The following is a 17,005-nucleotide window of genomic DNA, read 5'->3' as shown; positions in this document are numbered from 1 at the left end:
GGCTGGCTCAGAGCTTTGAACCTTGTAGAAGTCACTCTGTCCTAATCTCTAAGCACTCTTTGCTTGGGATCATTGGAAGTCATGGAAAAAGGGCAGAAATCTCATTGAAGTTCCCTCTGTTTTTCCAGGGCTGTTCCTGGCTCGTCCATCCCACACTCCCTGCCCTTCCATGAGTTCCAGGTGTTCAGCACCGTGTGCTGCCCATTAACCTCTCAAACCCACTGGTTCTGCCATCCCTTAAAGAGCTGGGACACGGTGGAGGCCACAACTTTAATTTAATAGGGAATTTACACCAGGATATCACTGAGTCCAAAAGGATATGCCTGACATCTCACATTTTAGCTTTCGCAATTTCCACATACAAAAGCTCTGGTTGAAATGATGGAAATATTTGATTTCTGCTCCAGCTGGAATTGCCCCCTGCCTGAACTGGAGAGAGAGCAGAGCCACACTCCATCCTACAATGCCCCAAACTGGATGCTTCAGTTGTGCCCCAATGGTGGTGATTTGTGTTCTTCCTGTCCTTTCAGGGAACTTGGGAATGCTGGGAGCCATGTGGAACAAAGCTAATGGAAGCTTTAGGCCATAAATGATAGATACATAGCAAAGTTTTGGAATGTTATTCTCCTGTGACTATGCTTGTGCAGCCAACTCCATGTTTAGAATTAAAAACATTCCCAAAAATCCAAAGCTGTGTGTTTTTGTGGGAGTAGTAGGAAAAAATCACCGCTCATGTTCTTGGATGGTTGGTTGCGGGTGCCAAGAGAAGAATGCAGGATTCAGGAATTCCATGGTTCCTAAAGGAGCTTTTCCTGAGAGATCCAGGAGATAAAAAAAAAATTCCCCTCTGAGGTTTTAGGTGTTAATTAAAAGTTCCCTGAATCCTGTGGGGTTTTGGCTTTCCCACAGGTGAATGTCACCAGGGAGGACTCTCCCAGTGAAGATCCCGTCTTCCTCCGCACTCTGGGCAAGGGGGACTGGTTTGGAGAAAAAGCCCTCCAAGGGTAAGTGCTCCTTAAGAATTAAATATTGAATTTTGATATTTTCTCCGGGATTTTTGCAGTTTTCAAGTGGTTCTGGCTGTTTGGGAAGAGATTGGGAGCGGATTTATTCTTTTGGAGTCACTGGATTTGTGCTAGAAGGACGCCCCACCTCAGTGGGGAATGGGTTTGTTCTGCACTTGAGCAGCCAAATGTAGACAGTCCCTTGCTTGTGGACATCAAAAATTAGTTTATCTTTGTGTTTCCTTCCCTAAACATCCATTGGAAGTTCAAAGAGTTTGATTTTTGTAACTCTGGAGTGTTATTCCTGTATGGAAAAGGATAATTGTGGTCATCCTGATGGAGTGGATGGCTGAAAAAAAAGGCAGTTTGGGGATTTTAAATCGCCATGCTGTATTTGGGATTTTGGAGGTGGAAATTGGATATGAGTGAGCACTTTTATATAAACATTTTCCTTTGGAAAAGAAGAGAAACTGCAAATTCATATTCAGGCTATAAAAATAGGCTTCATTAAGGCAGGAATTTGGGACACTCATTCATCTTCATGGATAAACATCTTTTCCTAGGGGTTTATCTGGGTGCCAGAGCTCTTGGGCTTTTTTTTGGGATGCTGTGGTAACATGGTCAATCCCTCCTCTACCACCCTTCTCCCCAGTAAAAGGTGGCAGAATATTTGAAGGCAGAATTTCCTGGCACTTCTTGCCAGTGAGAGATGTATCAAGCACAAGTTTATGAATCTCTTCTTTAATTACAAAATATTGTGGTTATTGAACAAATATCCTGATTTTGATGCCATCCCTGCACAGCCCTGATGACACAGAGCATCCCCATGGGTGGGAATTCCTTGGCATTTCACATAGAGTAGTTTGAGATCGGTTAATTTACAATACTTGGCTGCATAAATTTGAATATTCAATATAGAAATAGAAACTTAATTATTGAGAGGACGTTCTCAGCATGCAGGGAAAGCATAGTCCTGCCATCCCAAGGCCAGGTTGGATGGGGCTTGGAGCAGCCTGGGACAGTGGAAAGTGTCCCTGTCATGGCAGGGGTGGCACTGGATGAGCCCTTCCAACCCAAACCATTCTGGGATCTTTTGTTTTTGTTGCTAGAGAATTCCTCCAGAACCATCCCTCCAGTTTTCTGATAATCACAGGAGTCTTACAGGGAGATTTAAATGGAATAATGTGAAAATATTGCAATGTAAACATTTGGTATCTCAAATAAATTGCTAATTAATGAGTTTCTTTGAGGATTGTGTGAGACATCCCTGTTTGGCCACTTGGGAAACCTTTAGGATGATTCCACTGCTGTAAAATACAGCTGTGGCTGAGATCTTGACATAAAACTGGATTTTTACTCTATTTTCTTTCCTTTTTTATATTTGATTAATTTTTTTAAAACTTTACCAGAGCCTTAGCAACGCTTGAAATCCCAGAGTGGTTTGGGTTGGAATGGACCTTACAGACTAATGGACACTTTATTAAAACCTGATATATTTTGTGTGCATAGAATAAACCAAGAGCTACAAATCATTTCTTCATTAAGATAGAAACTACTGCAGAAATGCAGCCTAGCAGGAGCTGGGATAACAAATCCCTCCCAGCAATATGTCCCTGACAGAGCCATCAGGGACTGATGTGCATTATCCCATTTTCCATGCTCACAGCAGATGGCACCCATTAGTTCCCAGTATCCCATTGCACACTGGCAGAGCAAGGCATGAAATGATGATCCACATCCTCTCCCAGGCCCCTCGTACCTTCCTGGCTAATTGGAGGCAGCAGATGGATCATTTGCAGTCTAGCATGACATAATTTAGGGTGCTCCACAGTCAGGTGTTGTTTTCTTCATTGCAGTAAAAACATTTATTATGTAACAACATTTATAGAAACATAATATAAAGATTTATTATGAAGCAATAATTATTTGTATCAGCATGGAAATAGTGTTGTGGTGTTGGGGGTCCCAAGGACGAGGTGAGAGATGAGAATCTGACTCCAAGTTTTTAGAAGGCTGATATATATTAATTATATTATATTATATTATATTATATTATATTATATTATATTATATTATATTATATTACTATACTAAAGCTATATTAAAACTATACTAAAAAAAGAGAAGGATACATCAGAAGACTTAACAAGAATGAATAATAAAAACTCGTGACAGACTCAGAGAGTCCGACACAGCTACCTGTGATTGGTCATTAATTAAAACAATTCACATGTTTGGATAAACAATCTCCAGGCCCCATTCCAGAGCAGCAAAACATGGAGAAGTTGAGGCTTCTCATCTCCTCAGGAGAAAAATCCTGGCAAAGGGATTTTTCAGAAAATATCATGGTGTGATAATAAAGTTCCTTCAAATCCTCTCGGGTGCTGAACTCAGTAATAACTCAATGGGAATAACTCAGAGTGGCTCAGGTACTGAAACTGGCTGATAAATTAGGGGGTGCTGCCTTGCTGGCCTCACACAGCTGGATCTTGCTCCAGAAACATCTGGAGCACAGCACAGCCCCTTCCAGAGGGATGTTTTGGGAGCAGCCATCCATCCCATTGGATGGAAAATATGGTTTAAGCCTGTGGCAGGAGTCTTGAGGCAGAAAATGATGGGGAAGAAATGAGGACAGAGAGCAGATCTTTAGGAAAATGAGGGTTCTGAGCACCCTGGGATAGTGGAAGATCCCTGCTCAAGGCAGGGGGTGGAAGGGTGAGGAATTTAAGGTCCCTTCCAACTCAAACCAGTCTGGGATTCCATAAAAGCCTCTTTCCTGCTGCATATTCCATCATATATTGCATTTACACAGGGCTAGGGAGTTTGGGTGGCGTGGATTACATCTGGTTTTGGGATTCAGGAGAAGTTCTGGACCTGGAGCAGTGGACAAGGGCAGGGGGCTGATGTTTGGAGAGCTGGTGAGGGAGCAGGAGAGGGAGGGGTTTGATAGAAATATTCACAGTTTGGTCCATAAGGCTTTGACCAAACTGGCCAAGTGTTGAGGTCCAGCTGGGATTTTAAGGTGGGTGCTTTGCTTTTTAAAAAAGGGGGCCCTAAACACTCCTGGGCAGTGGCAAAACAGGAAGAATATGGGTGAGTAGCCCAAGCTGAAGCTGAGACAGGGCCTCCATAACATGTGTGTGTTCATTGGATATATTTATGTATAAATATAAATATGAGGGTGTATCCTACTGAGAAAAGTAATGGGAATATGGATGATTTAAACCTACAGGAATAGCACAAAGTTATAACAAGCATATTTCATGTTTTAGCATGAGAACGCCAGCTGGTTTTAAGGCTGTTCTATTGCACATCTAGGAGGAGATTTTTAATGCTGGTTTGTTCTGAAAACTGCTGAGTTTGTTCATTTGCCCTGTGGGCTGTCCTGGAAAATAAGGAAGATATTTGCTCTGTGGGGAAGGACTTGGGGAACACCAAGCTGTGCCTGGGCCAGCAGAGTACACATTTTTTTGATTGATTCTTTGCAAAATATGTTTGTAGTGTGTAGGGAGAAGAACAAATTGTGGTCTTTGGGTTGTGCAGAAGGTGTTGTGCCCTGGTGACCCCAGCAGTGATAACTGAGCTGTTGGGACTGATTTATATCTGGTTTTTTGTTACATTCTTGATGATCTGAAAATGAGAATGGTGGTAGCTGTTCCTCATGGGACAACACATCCGCTTCCAAGGAAATTTATGCTATTTCCCATTTACATCTCCGTGTCTGGTGGTTATTTTCCCCAAGTTACAGAAATCAGCTCTCCTCTACCTGCCCCAAATCCCTGGGGCATGATTTGTGCCCTGATAATTTCCTGGAACAGTAAAACAATATCCAGGGATATGGGTAGGATATCAACAGGACAATTTCTGTGCTGACCATTGCAGAACCTGATACCTCATATTTCCCACCTGGAATAGTGGGAGTTGCTCTGATGGATGTTGACATCAGTGACCAGAAAAGCATGGGAATGCCCATGGGAAATATCAAATCAGGAATAATCCAATCAGGATTGCAGCTGATGATGTCAGAGTTCTGTTTATTCAGAAGTTAATGTTGGAGCTGAATTTAATGCCAAAAGCTTTTTAAAAGGCTGAAGACGAGACATCAATAGAAGTAGGACTTTGTTCCTTCTCTTATAGAGGGTTTTTTCTTGAGTCATAATCCAAAATAAATTGTTTTTTATTAAATCTCTATTAACCCTGCAAGTGGTGCTGGGATCACCCCACTCCTGCTCCTCTGCTCCCTGCTCTAAATTCCCACTTTCCATGGATTAATCTGACCTTTCCATTGCTTCTTTTCCCAGGGAATAACTGAAAAACTCATGGTTTCTTTAAAAACTTCATAACCCAAACCTAGAAGCCTTTGGGATGCCCCACCTTGATGCCCTGCTCTCTCCTTCCTTGTCCTCTCCAGCTTTTTTCAGGTTTCTTGGCTATCCTAGAAAGGAGCCCTTTTCCCCCCTTGTTTTTCCCCCCTTGTTTTTCCCCCCTTGTTTTTCCCCCCTTGTTTTCCCCGCCTTGTTTTCCCCGCCTTGTTTTCCCCGCCTTGTTTTCCCCGCCTTGTTTTCCCCGCCTTGTTTTCCCCGCCTTGTTTTCCCCGCCTTGTTTTCCCCCCCTGGTTTTTCCCCCTGGTTTTTCCCCCTGGTTTTTCCCTTGTTTTTCCTTTTTCCTTTGTTTCCCATTGTTTCCTCCTTGTTTCCCCCTTGTTTTCCCTTGTTTCCCCTTGTTTGCTTCCCCTTCTCCCTTTTTCCCTTTTCCGCATTCTTCCTTGTTTTTCCTTCCCCCTTTTTCCCCCCTTTCCCTTTTTCCCGTTCCCCTTTTCCCTTGTTTTCCCTTTCCGCTTTTCTCTTTCCCCTTTTCTCTTCCTCCTCTTCTCTTTTCCCTTTTCCTTTCCCTTTCCTCTCTGTAGCTTTTATGGGCTGAATCCTTTTCCAATGTCCTTGAACTGAAATTCCCAGGAATAATGAGAGTTATATTCCATTTTCTTGGGACACCTTCCTTGCCATCCCCTGCTCCCACTAAAACCTTCCCATCTGCTGCCCTATGAACCCCAATGCCCTGAATTTTCCAGTGAAAATAGAGTGGAATGGAGAATTGCAAATATTTATCTCGCTGGGACACAAGTGTAAATGTGGCAGGAATTTCATCTCAGAGTGACATTTCCAGAGGTATATATACGAATAAAATATAGATTTATCCTATAGCATAAAAATAGGAAAATATTGTAATTCCTATTTCTTCAGGGAGAACCAGAGCTCCTTCTGTTACAATCTATGTGTTTTTGTGAAAAGGCATCCAACCACCAAAAAGTGTTGGGAAGAGGCTTGAGAAGCAGCAAAATTCAGGTGTAGGAAGGCAGATGGAATTTGTGATGAGAAAGGCCTGGAAAAATGGGCTGGGATGTAGAATGAGGGAAAATTCCTTCCTGGAGTGATTCCTCTTGGCATGAAGCCTTTCCTTGGCCACAATGCTGAGACAATCCCTGTTTCCAGTTTGGAAGAGTAGAAAAGGGAATTAAAAGCATCCATGGGGTAGGAATGCAGTCCAGGATAATGCAGTTTTCCAGCCAGGAGCTCCATGGAGATGTAAATATGTAGAGGCCGCTATAAAATGGAAGCAGTGCTTCAAGTGTTGATGTGCAGGAGAATGAATAAAAACAACACCAAAAGAATAATAAACCCAACTCTGGCAAGTTTAGAAGCATTTTTGCCACTCCTGTTGCTAAATAATGGGGTTTTTTTTCTGAAAATGCAGGGTGTTTTTCCCCTATTTCCCAGCCCCTGTGCTCTGTGTGTATCTCATGGACTGTGGATCCGACACATGGTCTCCAACGACCAACTGGAATTTTTGTCATCCATTATCTCAGATGCTTTTTACACTTCTTGCAAGCACTGGGTGATCTCAGAAGATCTTTCAGCCTTTATTTCCCTTTCCCTGCCAGGGAGGTGGGAGCCCTGATGGATTTAGATCCATCCCTGATGGATTTAGGTCCATCACCCTGAGGCGCAGGAAGCTTTTCCAGGTTTTGGGCAAGCTGTTGGCAATTCCCTGAAACAAAACCCTCCCAAGAGGCTTTGGAGGGTGAGAGCTCCAAAGATGGACAGCTGCAAGTGGAGAAGCAAAGTGACACGAGGATGGTGTCACCATCTGGTCCCCTCAGGGCTGGAGCAACTCTTGTGGCAGCTGGGCCTTGGTGCTGATTGATTTCCTGAGGACACCCCATGGCAAAAATTTCAATTTAATGGTGGAAAACGTGGCCTGGTCACAACACCCTCAACTCCAGAACAGATGGAGGAGGTTTATGATTGCAAAATGGTGGAATTTCCATCAGGCCCTTTGTGGTTTAATTCCAGTGTTACAAGTGTGATGGGTTTGCTTCCCTGTCTCCATCCAAGTCAGGCCCCTCTCCCAGGTACCAAGCAACAGGAGAAGAGGAAATGGCCAGGGGAGGTTCAGGCTGAGCATCAGGAAAAATTTCTTCACCAAAAGGGTTGTAAGGCATTGGAACAGAGTGCCTAGGGAAGTGGTAGGATCCCCAAAAAGCAGAATCCTGGCCTGAAGTGTCCAAGGCTTAGAGCACCCTGGGATGTGTCAGAAGGTTGGAAAAAGATGAGCTTTAAGGTCCCTGTACAAGCCATTCCAGAATTCTGGGCTGATTTCCATGATTCTGGGCCTAATTTGCCAATGTATGAAGGAATGAGCTGGAAAGGACATTTCCCAGAGGGCAGAGCAAGGTGTGGTGGCTCTCACAGCATCCTGCTTGGGAGCACTGCACTGGCACTCCTGAGGAGCAGTTTATTTCTGCTTTTCCAGCAGGAATGAATTGATATTATTGTCTTTTCCTATCTAAAATCACAGCACAGAATGGATTCTCCCAAAGCTCCATAAACATGGCATTTCCAGCACCCAGAATTAATTGCTGACCAACATCCTGAACCAGAGCTGCAGCTTTAATCATTCCTGATCCTTGCTGGGTTGAATATCCTCAGGCAGTTTTTAAATCTTCCTTCTCCTCCTGCACACTTTAAAGTGTGGCACTAATTGCCACAGTAGGTTTGGGGCTTTTAATGGTGCTTGTTTGGGTATTTTTCCCTTTTTGGATGAGCCATCTGCTGCTTGAGGCCATTCCTCTGAGTTCTCAGATGTGCAGTTGACTTGTTGATTTTTAGAATCTGTTGCCTGAGATTATACATGTGGCAACAAGCCAGGTGAAGCCAATTTTCCTCAACTGTCTTTACATTTTCTGGCACATTCAGTGACTTGTGAAGATCTCTGGAAGGTGTCCCTGCCCATGGCTAGGCAGCTGGAAGTACATGATCTGTAAAATCCCTTCCATCTCAAACCATTCTGGGATATTCTGAACTCAGCCCAACTTTTTTGTTAACAAGAACCACAATTTTTATAGAAAAGAAAATGCTGTGTCTTAAAACTGTTGTAATATATTTCTACATAAATATCATGTACATAAAATATTATATTTATATCAAGGTTCGGAGCTGGAACTCAGCACCCTGCAGTGCAATTCTGTGTTCTGACAAACAGCTAAGTTTATAATCTCAGGGTTTTTCCTAATTTTTGTGCAGAGAGCTGGTACCACCTTAGGCTGGTCAAATAGATCCTCATGGAAACACTTCTGGTTCTGAAGGGATGGGGATGGCCAGGAATGAAAGGCTGGTGGACAGAAATTCACCTTGTTTGTTCATTTATTTTCTAGGAAAAAAAAAAAAAAGAAACCAAATATCAGAATCATGGAGTAGTTTAAGTGAGAAGGAACCTTAAAGATTTAAATGAAATTTTAAATTGTTTTAAATTGCTCTAGGTTAAACAATCCCAATTCTCTCAGCCTTTTAATGTCTGTGTTTAAAATATTCTTATCAACCCAAAATCTCCCTCAGGGAAAAAGAGCCATTAGAAGAGAAGGTTCCTTCCAATCCCAAACATTTCTAAGAGTCTAAAAAATCCAAAAGGGCATAAAAAACATTAATTTGTGTGGGGAAGTTACACTCAGACCCAACTTGATGACTCAAATGTAGTTAGTAAATAATCAAGTGGTTTGGAGTCTTGTTGGTTTAGAAAATCACAGGTTACGAATTGTTCTTGCTTTTCTCCAACTGAGTCATAGCCCAGGAACTCAAAATGTTCTTGGTTTTTTGTTTTTTTATTTGTTTGTTTTTTTCTTTTGAAGATGTTATGTAAAGACCAGAGACAGTATTCTTCCTGCTGAGTTAAAAAAAATCAAAAATCAAAAAAAAAAAAATTAATATTGGGCAAACAGAGTGTGCCAGATGGAAGAAGGAAGGCAGAATTCCAGGGGTTTGGGGCAAAGCAGCACTACAGAAGGTTTGTAGTTAACCTTATATTTCCTTTAGCTGCAGTGAACATCTCCAAAAATGTTTCCAATATCTTTTTTCCTCTATATTCCTTCAGAGCCTGAAAAAAAAAAATTGCTGCACTAAGGAATGCATAGGAAATAATATTTATTATTGCTATTTATTAGCTAAGAAAGCTGCTGGAGCACCATTCACATCAAAAGAATATGGTTTTAATTTATAAAAAATTTTAAATAGCACAATTTGGAGGATTTGTTTTCCTGTCTGAAGTGGGATGAGTGGAATGGGTGCTGATGGAAGGGATTTCAGGGGTCAGATCTGGTTCTTGCTTCCTGGAAAGAGCAAAACCCTGGGATTGCACTTTGGTTTTCCCATCTGGAGGGTGTGAAACAGCTGAAGGCTCCAAACTCTTCCCTTTTCCCTCTTTTCATGATTTTTTGCAGTCAATTCCTGTTTTGTGCAAAAGAAAAAAAGGAAACAATGGTGGAGGGAAAAATTCCTATCTGATTTTTGTCCTTGCTGTCAATAATAACCATCAACTGTTAGATCCAGATGTTTTATCCTAGAATTTCAAAATGAGGATGTTTGTGTCAAAATGATGGTTTAGGACAAATGATTCTAGTTGGGGAAAAAATGCATGCTCTGAAATAAATGTATTTTTAATGAGAGGAGACAAAAACCCCTGTATAAGAGTTCCAGTGAGGAAATCTCACATTTTCCCTGGGAAAATGCTTCCATCAAAATACTCCCCCCAGCTCTGTTCAAGTTTGTAAGCATTAAGTGGAACTGAAGAATGCAGCAGTGAATTTGAATTCTCTTAACTTCCTTTAAAAAACAACCACCCAAACAAGTGAAGATGCCTATGGGGGATGCAGGAGTAGGAATTAATTCATGGGATGTAGACAGGATAATCCATGTCAGCAAACCCTCAGAGCAGGTTACAACAAGATGGAATTGAAGAGGGGAAAAGAACAAAAAAATGAGATATCAGCTTAAATGTATAGCTAAATTTACTACAGCACCTCGTGATGTGGCTCCTGTTCAAATCCTTTTTTATACCTAGGATGGATTTGGGTTTGTGTGTCAGGCTTTGCAGCTCCATTTAAAATTCCTGTAATTTATCAATTTTAGAAAATTGAGGGAGTTTTCTGCTCAGTAACCCAGAATTGGGATGCAGGGCCCACTCATTATGAGGCACCATTGTAATTAAATGTTCGGGCCTGTGCTTTTTAAATAATCAAATGTTCTCTATTACAGCCATATTAAAATAATTCCACCTCTAAAATACAGAATAATATCAGCTCATGCCTTGCATTTTGCTTGCTGTAATTTAAACACAAAGGGACCAAAAGAAACAGCCTCAGGTTGCACCAGGGGAGATTTACGTTGGATATCAAGGAAAATTTCTCCACCAAAATGTTGTCAAGCACTGGGACAGGCATCCATGGCAGTGATGGGATCCTGGAGGATTTAAAAGCTGCATGCCTTGGATGTACAGACATTTTCAGAGGTTTAGCTGTGTTTATATTCAATAAAAAAAGGGAAAAGTTCATTTAAAAGTACTAAAGCTGTGGGCAGCCTTCATCCCAATTTAATCTTGGGTTTGTTCAGGCTGAAAAAGTGGTTTAGGGTTATGTGGCAGAACTTCTCTAACGAAGCAATTTCACTCTGGCTGCTGAAGGGGCTGGCAGAGGTTTAAACTCATCAAAATTTTTTATATTTAATTTCTTTTTCCCCCCTCAGCCCCTGGGTTTGTAAAATCCAGTTCTTGATTCCTGAAGTCTAAGGCTGTAAATTACACATCCTTAAGGCACCTGCTAAATTTCATTATGTCCACAGTCAGGCTGTAATTAAATGGAAGGTTGGCAGTTGTGGAATTGAGAAGAAATGGGAAGGTTTTAGAGTTTTATATAGAACATGATCTTTTAAAGTTGAAAATTACTATTACAGGAGGTTACTCAGCATTTATCCTAGGTGCTGGTTTATTTTCTCATCCCGTAGTATAATTTTGGATTTAAATATTTGGGAACCTCACCCCCAAAAAATTGTGTTAAAATAGGACTTTTGCACCATTCTGGGGCAACTCTCCAAACATCACCTATTGCACTGCTCCAAGTTTTCCTGAAGTTTTCCATCATGTCCAAGCTAAATCTCTCAAATGACAACTTGGAGCTGCTTTAAAAAAATTCCTGGGGGAATAAATCCCAAGAGAAGTAATTTAAACTAAGGAATCTGGTATTTAACAGAGATTATTGCCACTGTTTGCTTGGAAAAGCTCTTGAGCCTGGTCTTAATTGTCAGGAAAATGGGAATATCTCTAATCTCCATGGATTTGGGGGTGTCCACAAGAACACAGAATTTATAGGCATGGAGATTATATTATATTATATTATATTATATTATATTATATTATATTATATTATATTATATTATATTATATTATATTATATTATATTATATTATATTATATTATATTATATTATTATATATCATATCTAATTTTTTAAATCTTTCATCATGTGTCCTCTCTGGACAGGCTCTTAGAGACTTGGAGAAATAATAAGTAAATAATAATTTGGAGGTTTAGGAGAGATCCCTCTACTTAGGAAACTCTTTGGAATGCTGGAAAAGTCAGAGCCTTTTGCACTGTTGGTTTATTGTCCTGCTGCTGAAAAAAAAAAGAAAAGAGGAAAAATGCAGATTTTTAACTCGCCCCCAAGTATGTCCTTGAGCAATATCAGATATTTTGTGGATAAAGCTCCCTAAGCAGGACATCTCCGAGGAATGCAGGCTCATTTAGGAAATGTTTTATCATTTGGAATCTCTTGATGAAAGGCCTGTAATGAAGTATTGGAGTTAACCTTGTAGCCTTATTTCTCCTTTTATGGCTACAGAAGGTACTTTTCCCATGTGGAGATTCCAGATTAAGGATGGGGAGAGAGGGGAAGGGAAGGATTTTAATTGTCAGGAGCTCTGAAGTCATAATGGGACAGTGACCCTGTGACCCTGCTGGAGCCCAGGAGAAGCACTGGATCACTTCTCAATTTGGGGAATCCACATTTTCCACCCAGGCCCAAGCTGTTGTTGGTATCCAGGGCTTGGAGAGGGATGAGGCAGCCATGGGAAAAGGGACTTGGATTTCTTTGAATCCCAGAACAGCTTGGATTGGAAGGGGCATAAAGAATCTGCTCATCCCACCCCTGCCATGGCAGGGACACCTTCCACCATCCCAGGCTGCTCCAAGCCCCATCTGGGAATCTGTACCAGGGCCTGCCCACCCTCTTTGGGAAGGAGTTGAAAAGGTGGGGATCAGTTTATCAATTGTCTTGGAGGTCTTCTTATTCCCTCTTTGTGTTTGTCTCTTATTTAATAATTTTAAAGTGCAGCTGCCGAGTCATTCATGAGCAAAATGTGTCAAGGACCATTTCATGTGGCTCTGGCTGCTGAATTCTGTTGTTGCTGCTCTTCTTTTTTAAGGAAAATAATGCAAATCAATGGTTTCTTCTTTATCTGTGCCAGTTTCCTGGGTTTTTGGCATTTCCTGGGTTTTTGGTTTGCCTGGCTTTGAATGATCTGATCAAGGCTGGCAGATAAGTTTTTTATGCAGGGTAGGTCTGCAAGGCACCAGTTTCTAGAAACTCTTCTGATTTGTTCAAGGTTTAATTGATTTGTCCTTGAATGGGATAATTAACATTTAATATGTCTTAAAGATGCTCTTTTCGCCCACTGGCTGATTAAAACAGCAATGGATGGGGTGTGGTTGGGTTTTATTTCACTTTAATGAAAAAGTGGCCATTTCATGCCCCTGGGTTGTTTCACTTGGGGAATGTAATTAATTACAGCCTAGTGAGGCTCTGGTTCATTACAATAATTCTGAATAAATTGCACAAGTAATTGGGTTGAATCATTAGTGGGTTTGGCAGGCAAGGAGGTTCTGCCATCCCAGTGTCAGCGTTGTGTCACTCAGATTTGGGTTTGTCTGTCACAGAGTAAACTTAAGCCACAGTTTATCTATAAATACCAGTTTTAATTCCTATAGAATATTCCTCTAGCTGTGTTTGCTCTTCCCTGCCTTTCTGAGCTGCTGGAAACACTGATTAAACAGTGATATCAGTAGCATTGAGGATTTCCTGGGAGCAGTGGGAATGGAAAAACCCCTGGAAATGGTTTTACCATCAGCAGAGAGGGATTTCTGAGCATTGTTCCCACCTCAGCAGTGGGAAACACCAGTGGAACACAGTGGATCCCTGCAGGGACTAAAACTGTGCATGTGGCACTTGGGGTCAGGGTTTAGGGGAGGACTGGGCACTGTTGGGTGGCTGGTTGGAATCAATCCTCCTTTTCCAACAATTCTGTGATTCCTTGCTTGTCCTGATGCCAGCAGATCCAGCCATGGTGGGATGGGTGCAAGTTACAGGGGTTAAAAACAGATTCCATGCAGGATTTGGAAGGAAAGGGTTAGGGATGAGGTGCTCATCTCTTTCAGCCTTGGAGGTCAGCCACAATAAGGATTTCAGCTGGACATGGGAATGCTTGCAGTGTAGATCCTCACTGTGTTGTGGCAGCCCTTGGGTTTAATTGGAATTCCCTTCCCAGGCAGGTGGATTGCCCAAGGGGTGGCACAAATGGAGGTTCTGTGCCCAGAGAAAAGGCAGAGCAGGGGCTGTGACAGATGGCGGCCCACAGACACTGGAGAAGGCTCCAGGAGAGCTCAGAGCCCCTTCCAGGGCCTAAAGGGGCTCCAGGAGAGCTGGAGAGGGACTGGGGACAAGGGATGGAGGGACAGGACACAGGGAATGGCTCCCAGTGCCAGAGGGCAGGGATGGATGGGATATTGGGAATTAGGAATTGTTCCCACAGGGTGCCCAGAGCAGCTGGGGCTGCCCCTGGATCCCTGGCAGTGCCCAAGGCCAGGCTGGACTTTGGGGCTTGGAGCAGCCTGGGACAGTGGAAGGTGTCCTTGACATGGCAGGGGTGGGATGGGATGATCCTTAATGGCCCTCCCAGCCCAAACCATTCCATGATTCTCTGTCTTCCCAGTATCCCACCCCAGCACTGCCAATAATCCATCCCTCTGTTTGCCTGAAGGACGCAGAATTAACAGTGGAATTAACAGGACGTGGAATTTTTGTTTGGCTGAAATGGGATTTGTGAAATGGACCCTCCTGGCTGCAGGCAGGTGTTTCAGGAAAGGCTGTTTGGCACTGGGAAGTGTGGACACCTGGGTGGAAACTGAGCTGAGGGTGCCACTTTGCACAGGTGTGCAGGCAAACATCCCAAATCCATCTGGCACCTTCCCTTGGCACTACAGCTTTCGGAAGTTCCAGTCCAACTTTGGCTCCAGCAAAGAGAGAGCCATAGGGAATTGTGTTCCCTGGGGTTTGAAAAACCTGTGAGTTGTGGATCTGGAAAGTGCTATTTGTCAGGAAATAAATAGTTATTGCTTTTTTTATATATCGTATATCTAGGGAATATCAAACCCAAATATCAATCCTTAAACTGTTTGGGCTGGAAGGGACCTTAAATCCCATCCATTCCCACCCCTGCCATGGGCAGGAACACCTTCCCCTATCCCAGGCTGCTCCAAACCAACCTCTCCTTGGACATTTAAACAGTGGAATCCTTCCTTCAAACACACATTTGGAATGCGAATACTCCCAGAAGACACAAACTTTTATCTAAAACTTCACTTTGTCCTGCATGCACCCAAATTCCCCTTTTTTAGAAAGCTAATTGAGGAGGAATTTGATTCCCATGGACACACTGACATCCCAAGGACACCCAGTGCTACTTTCTGCCAAGCCTGAAAGGCCTGTGGGAATATTAATATCAGAACATTTATTAAGAAAATGTAATTCTTAATTTCCAGGTGACTTTCCCACACTATTCCAGTGCTGTTTTACAAAATCCAGGGCTATAATTCAGCCTCGTGTCTGGGCTTTTTTCCCATAGATATTTTATTTAAGCTTTGAGGTTTATTTCTTCTTTTGACAGACATTTTATTTTATAAAAACCCTTTTATTCCATAATGAAATTTCCATAAATTCTTGCCTGTTTTAACACTGGAGGTGGTTTAGTGCAGACCCTCGCATGGAGGAGCAGCACTTTTCCTCCTGATTTTTAGTGCTGTGAGTCTTTCCTGTGCTGAATGGCCTCAGATTCAAACACCATGTTGGAATTCATCCCAATTTGTTCTTAAATACCTGCTCACCTCATAAAAATGATAAAAGGATGGCCACGTTTCCTGAAGGGTCATCATGGCTTGAAATGATGAGTGTAATAATTTCTGAAGTTTTGATTGTGCCTTGCCAGTGCTGAGTGCTGAATCTTCCACCCTCATATTTGGGTGTTCAGCAGCACCTGCCATATAAAACCCCTATAAAATCACCTTAAAGGTGTTCTCAGAGCACTGAAATCCTGGGAGATGAGCCTGGGAATGGAGACCCATCCATTTTCTCCCAGGAATCTGCTGGATAACAACCCTAAATTGCTCTCCTAACATTGCTGTTACACTCCCAGTGCCAGGTCACCTCCATCGGGGCCAGGAATTCATTTCTTTCCATGCCAGTTGGATTTAGTTTGGTTTTGGCACATAAAACCTTGATTATTTAATTATTTTTACTAAATCAAAAATAGGCAGGTGGTTGTTGCATCTCCCCCTGCTGAAACTATAGGTCAAGATGCAGGTGAAGTAGTAGAAATTATTTATTTATTATTATTATTTCTAAAATTTTATTTCATTTTTTTTATAGAAATAGAAGGTAATCAAAGCTTTAAAAACACATTTTTAAGTCTCCAGGTAGGCAAATCTCTCTTTTTAAAGGATGGGATATCGCCAAATTTGGGTACCACTCCTCAGAATACCCAATAGAACTGATTCTTATCTCCCACCTGAAAGTCATGGTGTAATCAGAAAATACCCAGTAAAATAGAAGGGAAGATAGAGATGCTGGGCTTTGAGCTCTTATTGCTAAATTTAAGCTAATAATTGATTTTTCCCATTTTTCCCCCTATCTGACATGTCTTGTCCTAAATGCTTTAAATCAACCTCATTAAGAACATTGTAACAAGGTCAAGTGCACGGTGCTGGCAGGTGGGAAAATGCATTAAAGAACTCAAATAGCAGCAAAGTAGGAACCTCTGGATAGTCCTGTGGCATAATTTAAAACCCTCCAGGGAAGACCTCATTTTTTATTTCTGAAAAGCTTCATTAACAGCATTCTGAGCTGATCTCAGCACTCACCACCTGAGGTCCCACAGGATGGGAGGTTTCACTCTCCCAGGCAGGTTCTGCAGGGCAGCCACCAAGAACCAGGCACTGACCCACCTGCTCTGGGTGGTGCTTCGACGTTCTCCAGTTTCTTGAGCTAAGAAATGAGGTTTTATCCTCATTTTTTTAGGGAAGGAAATGGTGAACATCAGGAAAGAACTGGATGTGGCTGTGTCCATGGGGTCACACAATGGTTTGGGTTTGAAGGGACCTCAAAGTTCATCCAGTGTCACCTCTGCCATGGGCAGGGAAACCTTCCACTGTCCCAGGCTGCTCCAAGCCTTGTCAAAGACTGAGCTTGATGACTTTGGAGTTCTTCTCCAAATTTAATAAACTCTGTGATCCATGTCTGCATCAATCACCTGGATCTGCCTGATTTCCATGGGGGAAATCCACCCCACACA

General features: G+C 42.3%; 1 protein-coding gene across 10 annotated transcripts in view; it reads left to right on the top strand.

Annotated features, from left to right (window-relative positions):
• The window catches only part of PRKG1 (protein kinase cGMP-dependent 1), a 372,326-nt gene that overhangs the window by 287,113 nt on the left and 68,208 nt on the right, over positions 1–17,005 (top strand). For all 10 annotated transcript variants that reach the window (XM_064716167.1, XM_064716161.1, XM_064716163.1 and 7 more), the window contains one exon: positions 910–1,004. In XM_064716167.1, the coding sequence (XP_064572237.1) occupies positions 910–1,004 (95 nt within the window). The remainder of the gene's footprint in view (positions 1–909; positions 1,005–17,005) is intronic.

This window comes from Zonotrichia leucophrys, chromosome 6 (genome assembly GCF_028769735.1).
Source record: "Zonotrichia leucophrys gambelii isolate GWCS_2022_RI chromosome 6, RI_Zleu_2.0, whole genome shotgun sequence".
NCBI classification, from domain to species: Eukaryota; Metazoa; Chordata; class Aves; order Passeriformes; family Passerellidae; genus Zonotrichia; species Zonotrichia leucophrys.
Note: the sequence above shows the minus strand (reverse complement) of the source record. Positions and strands in the feature narration are given on the sequence as shown.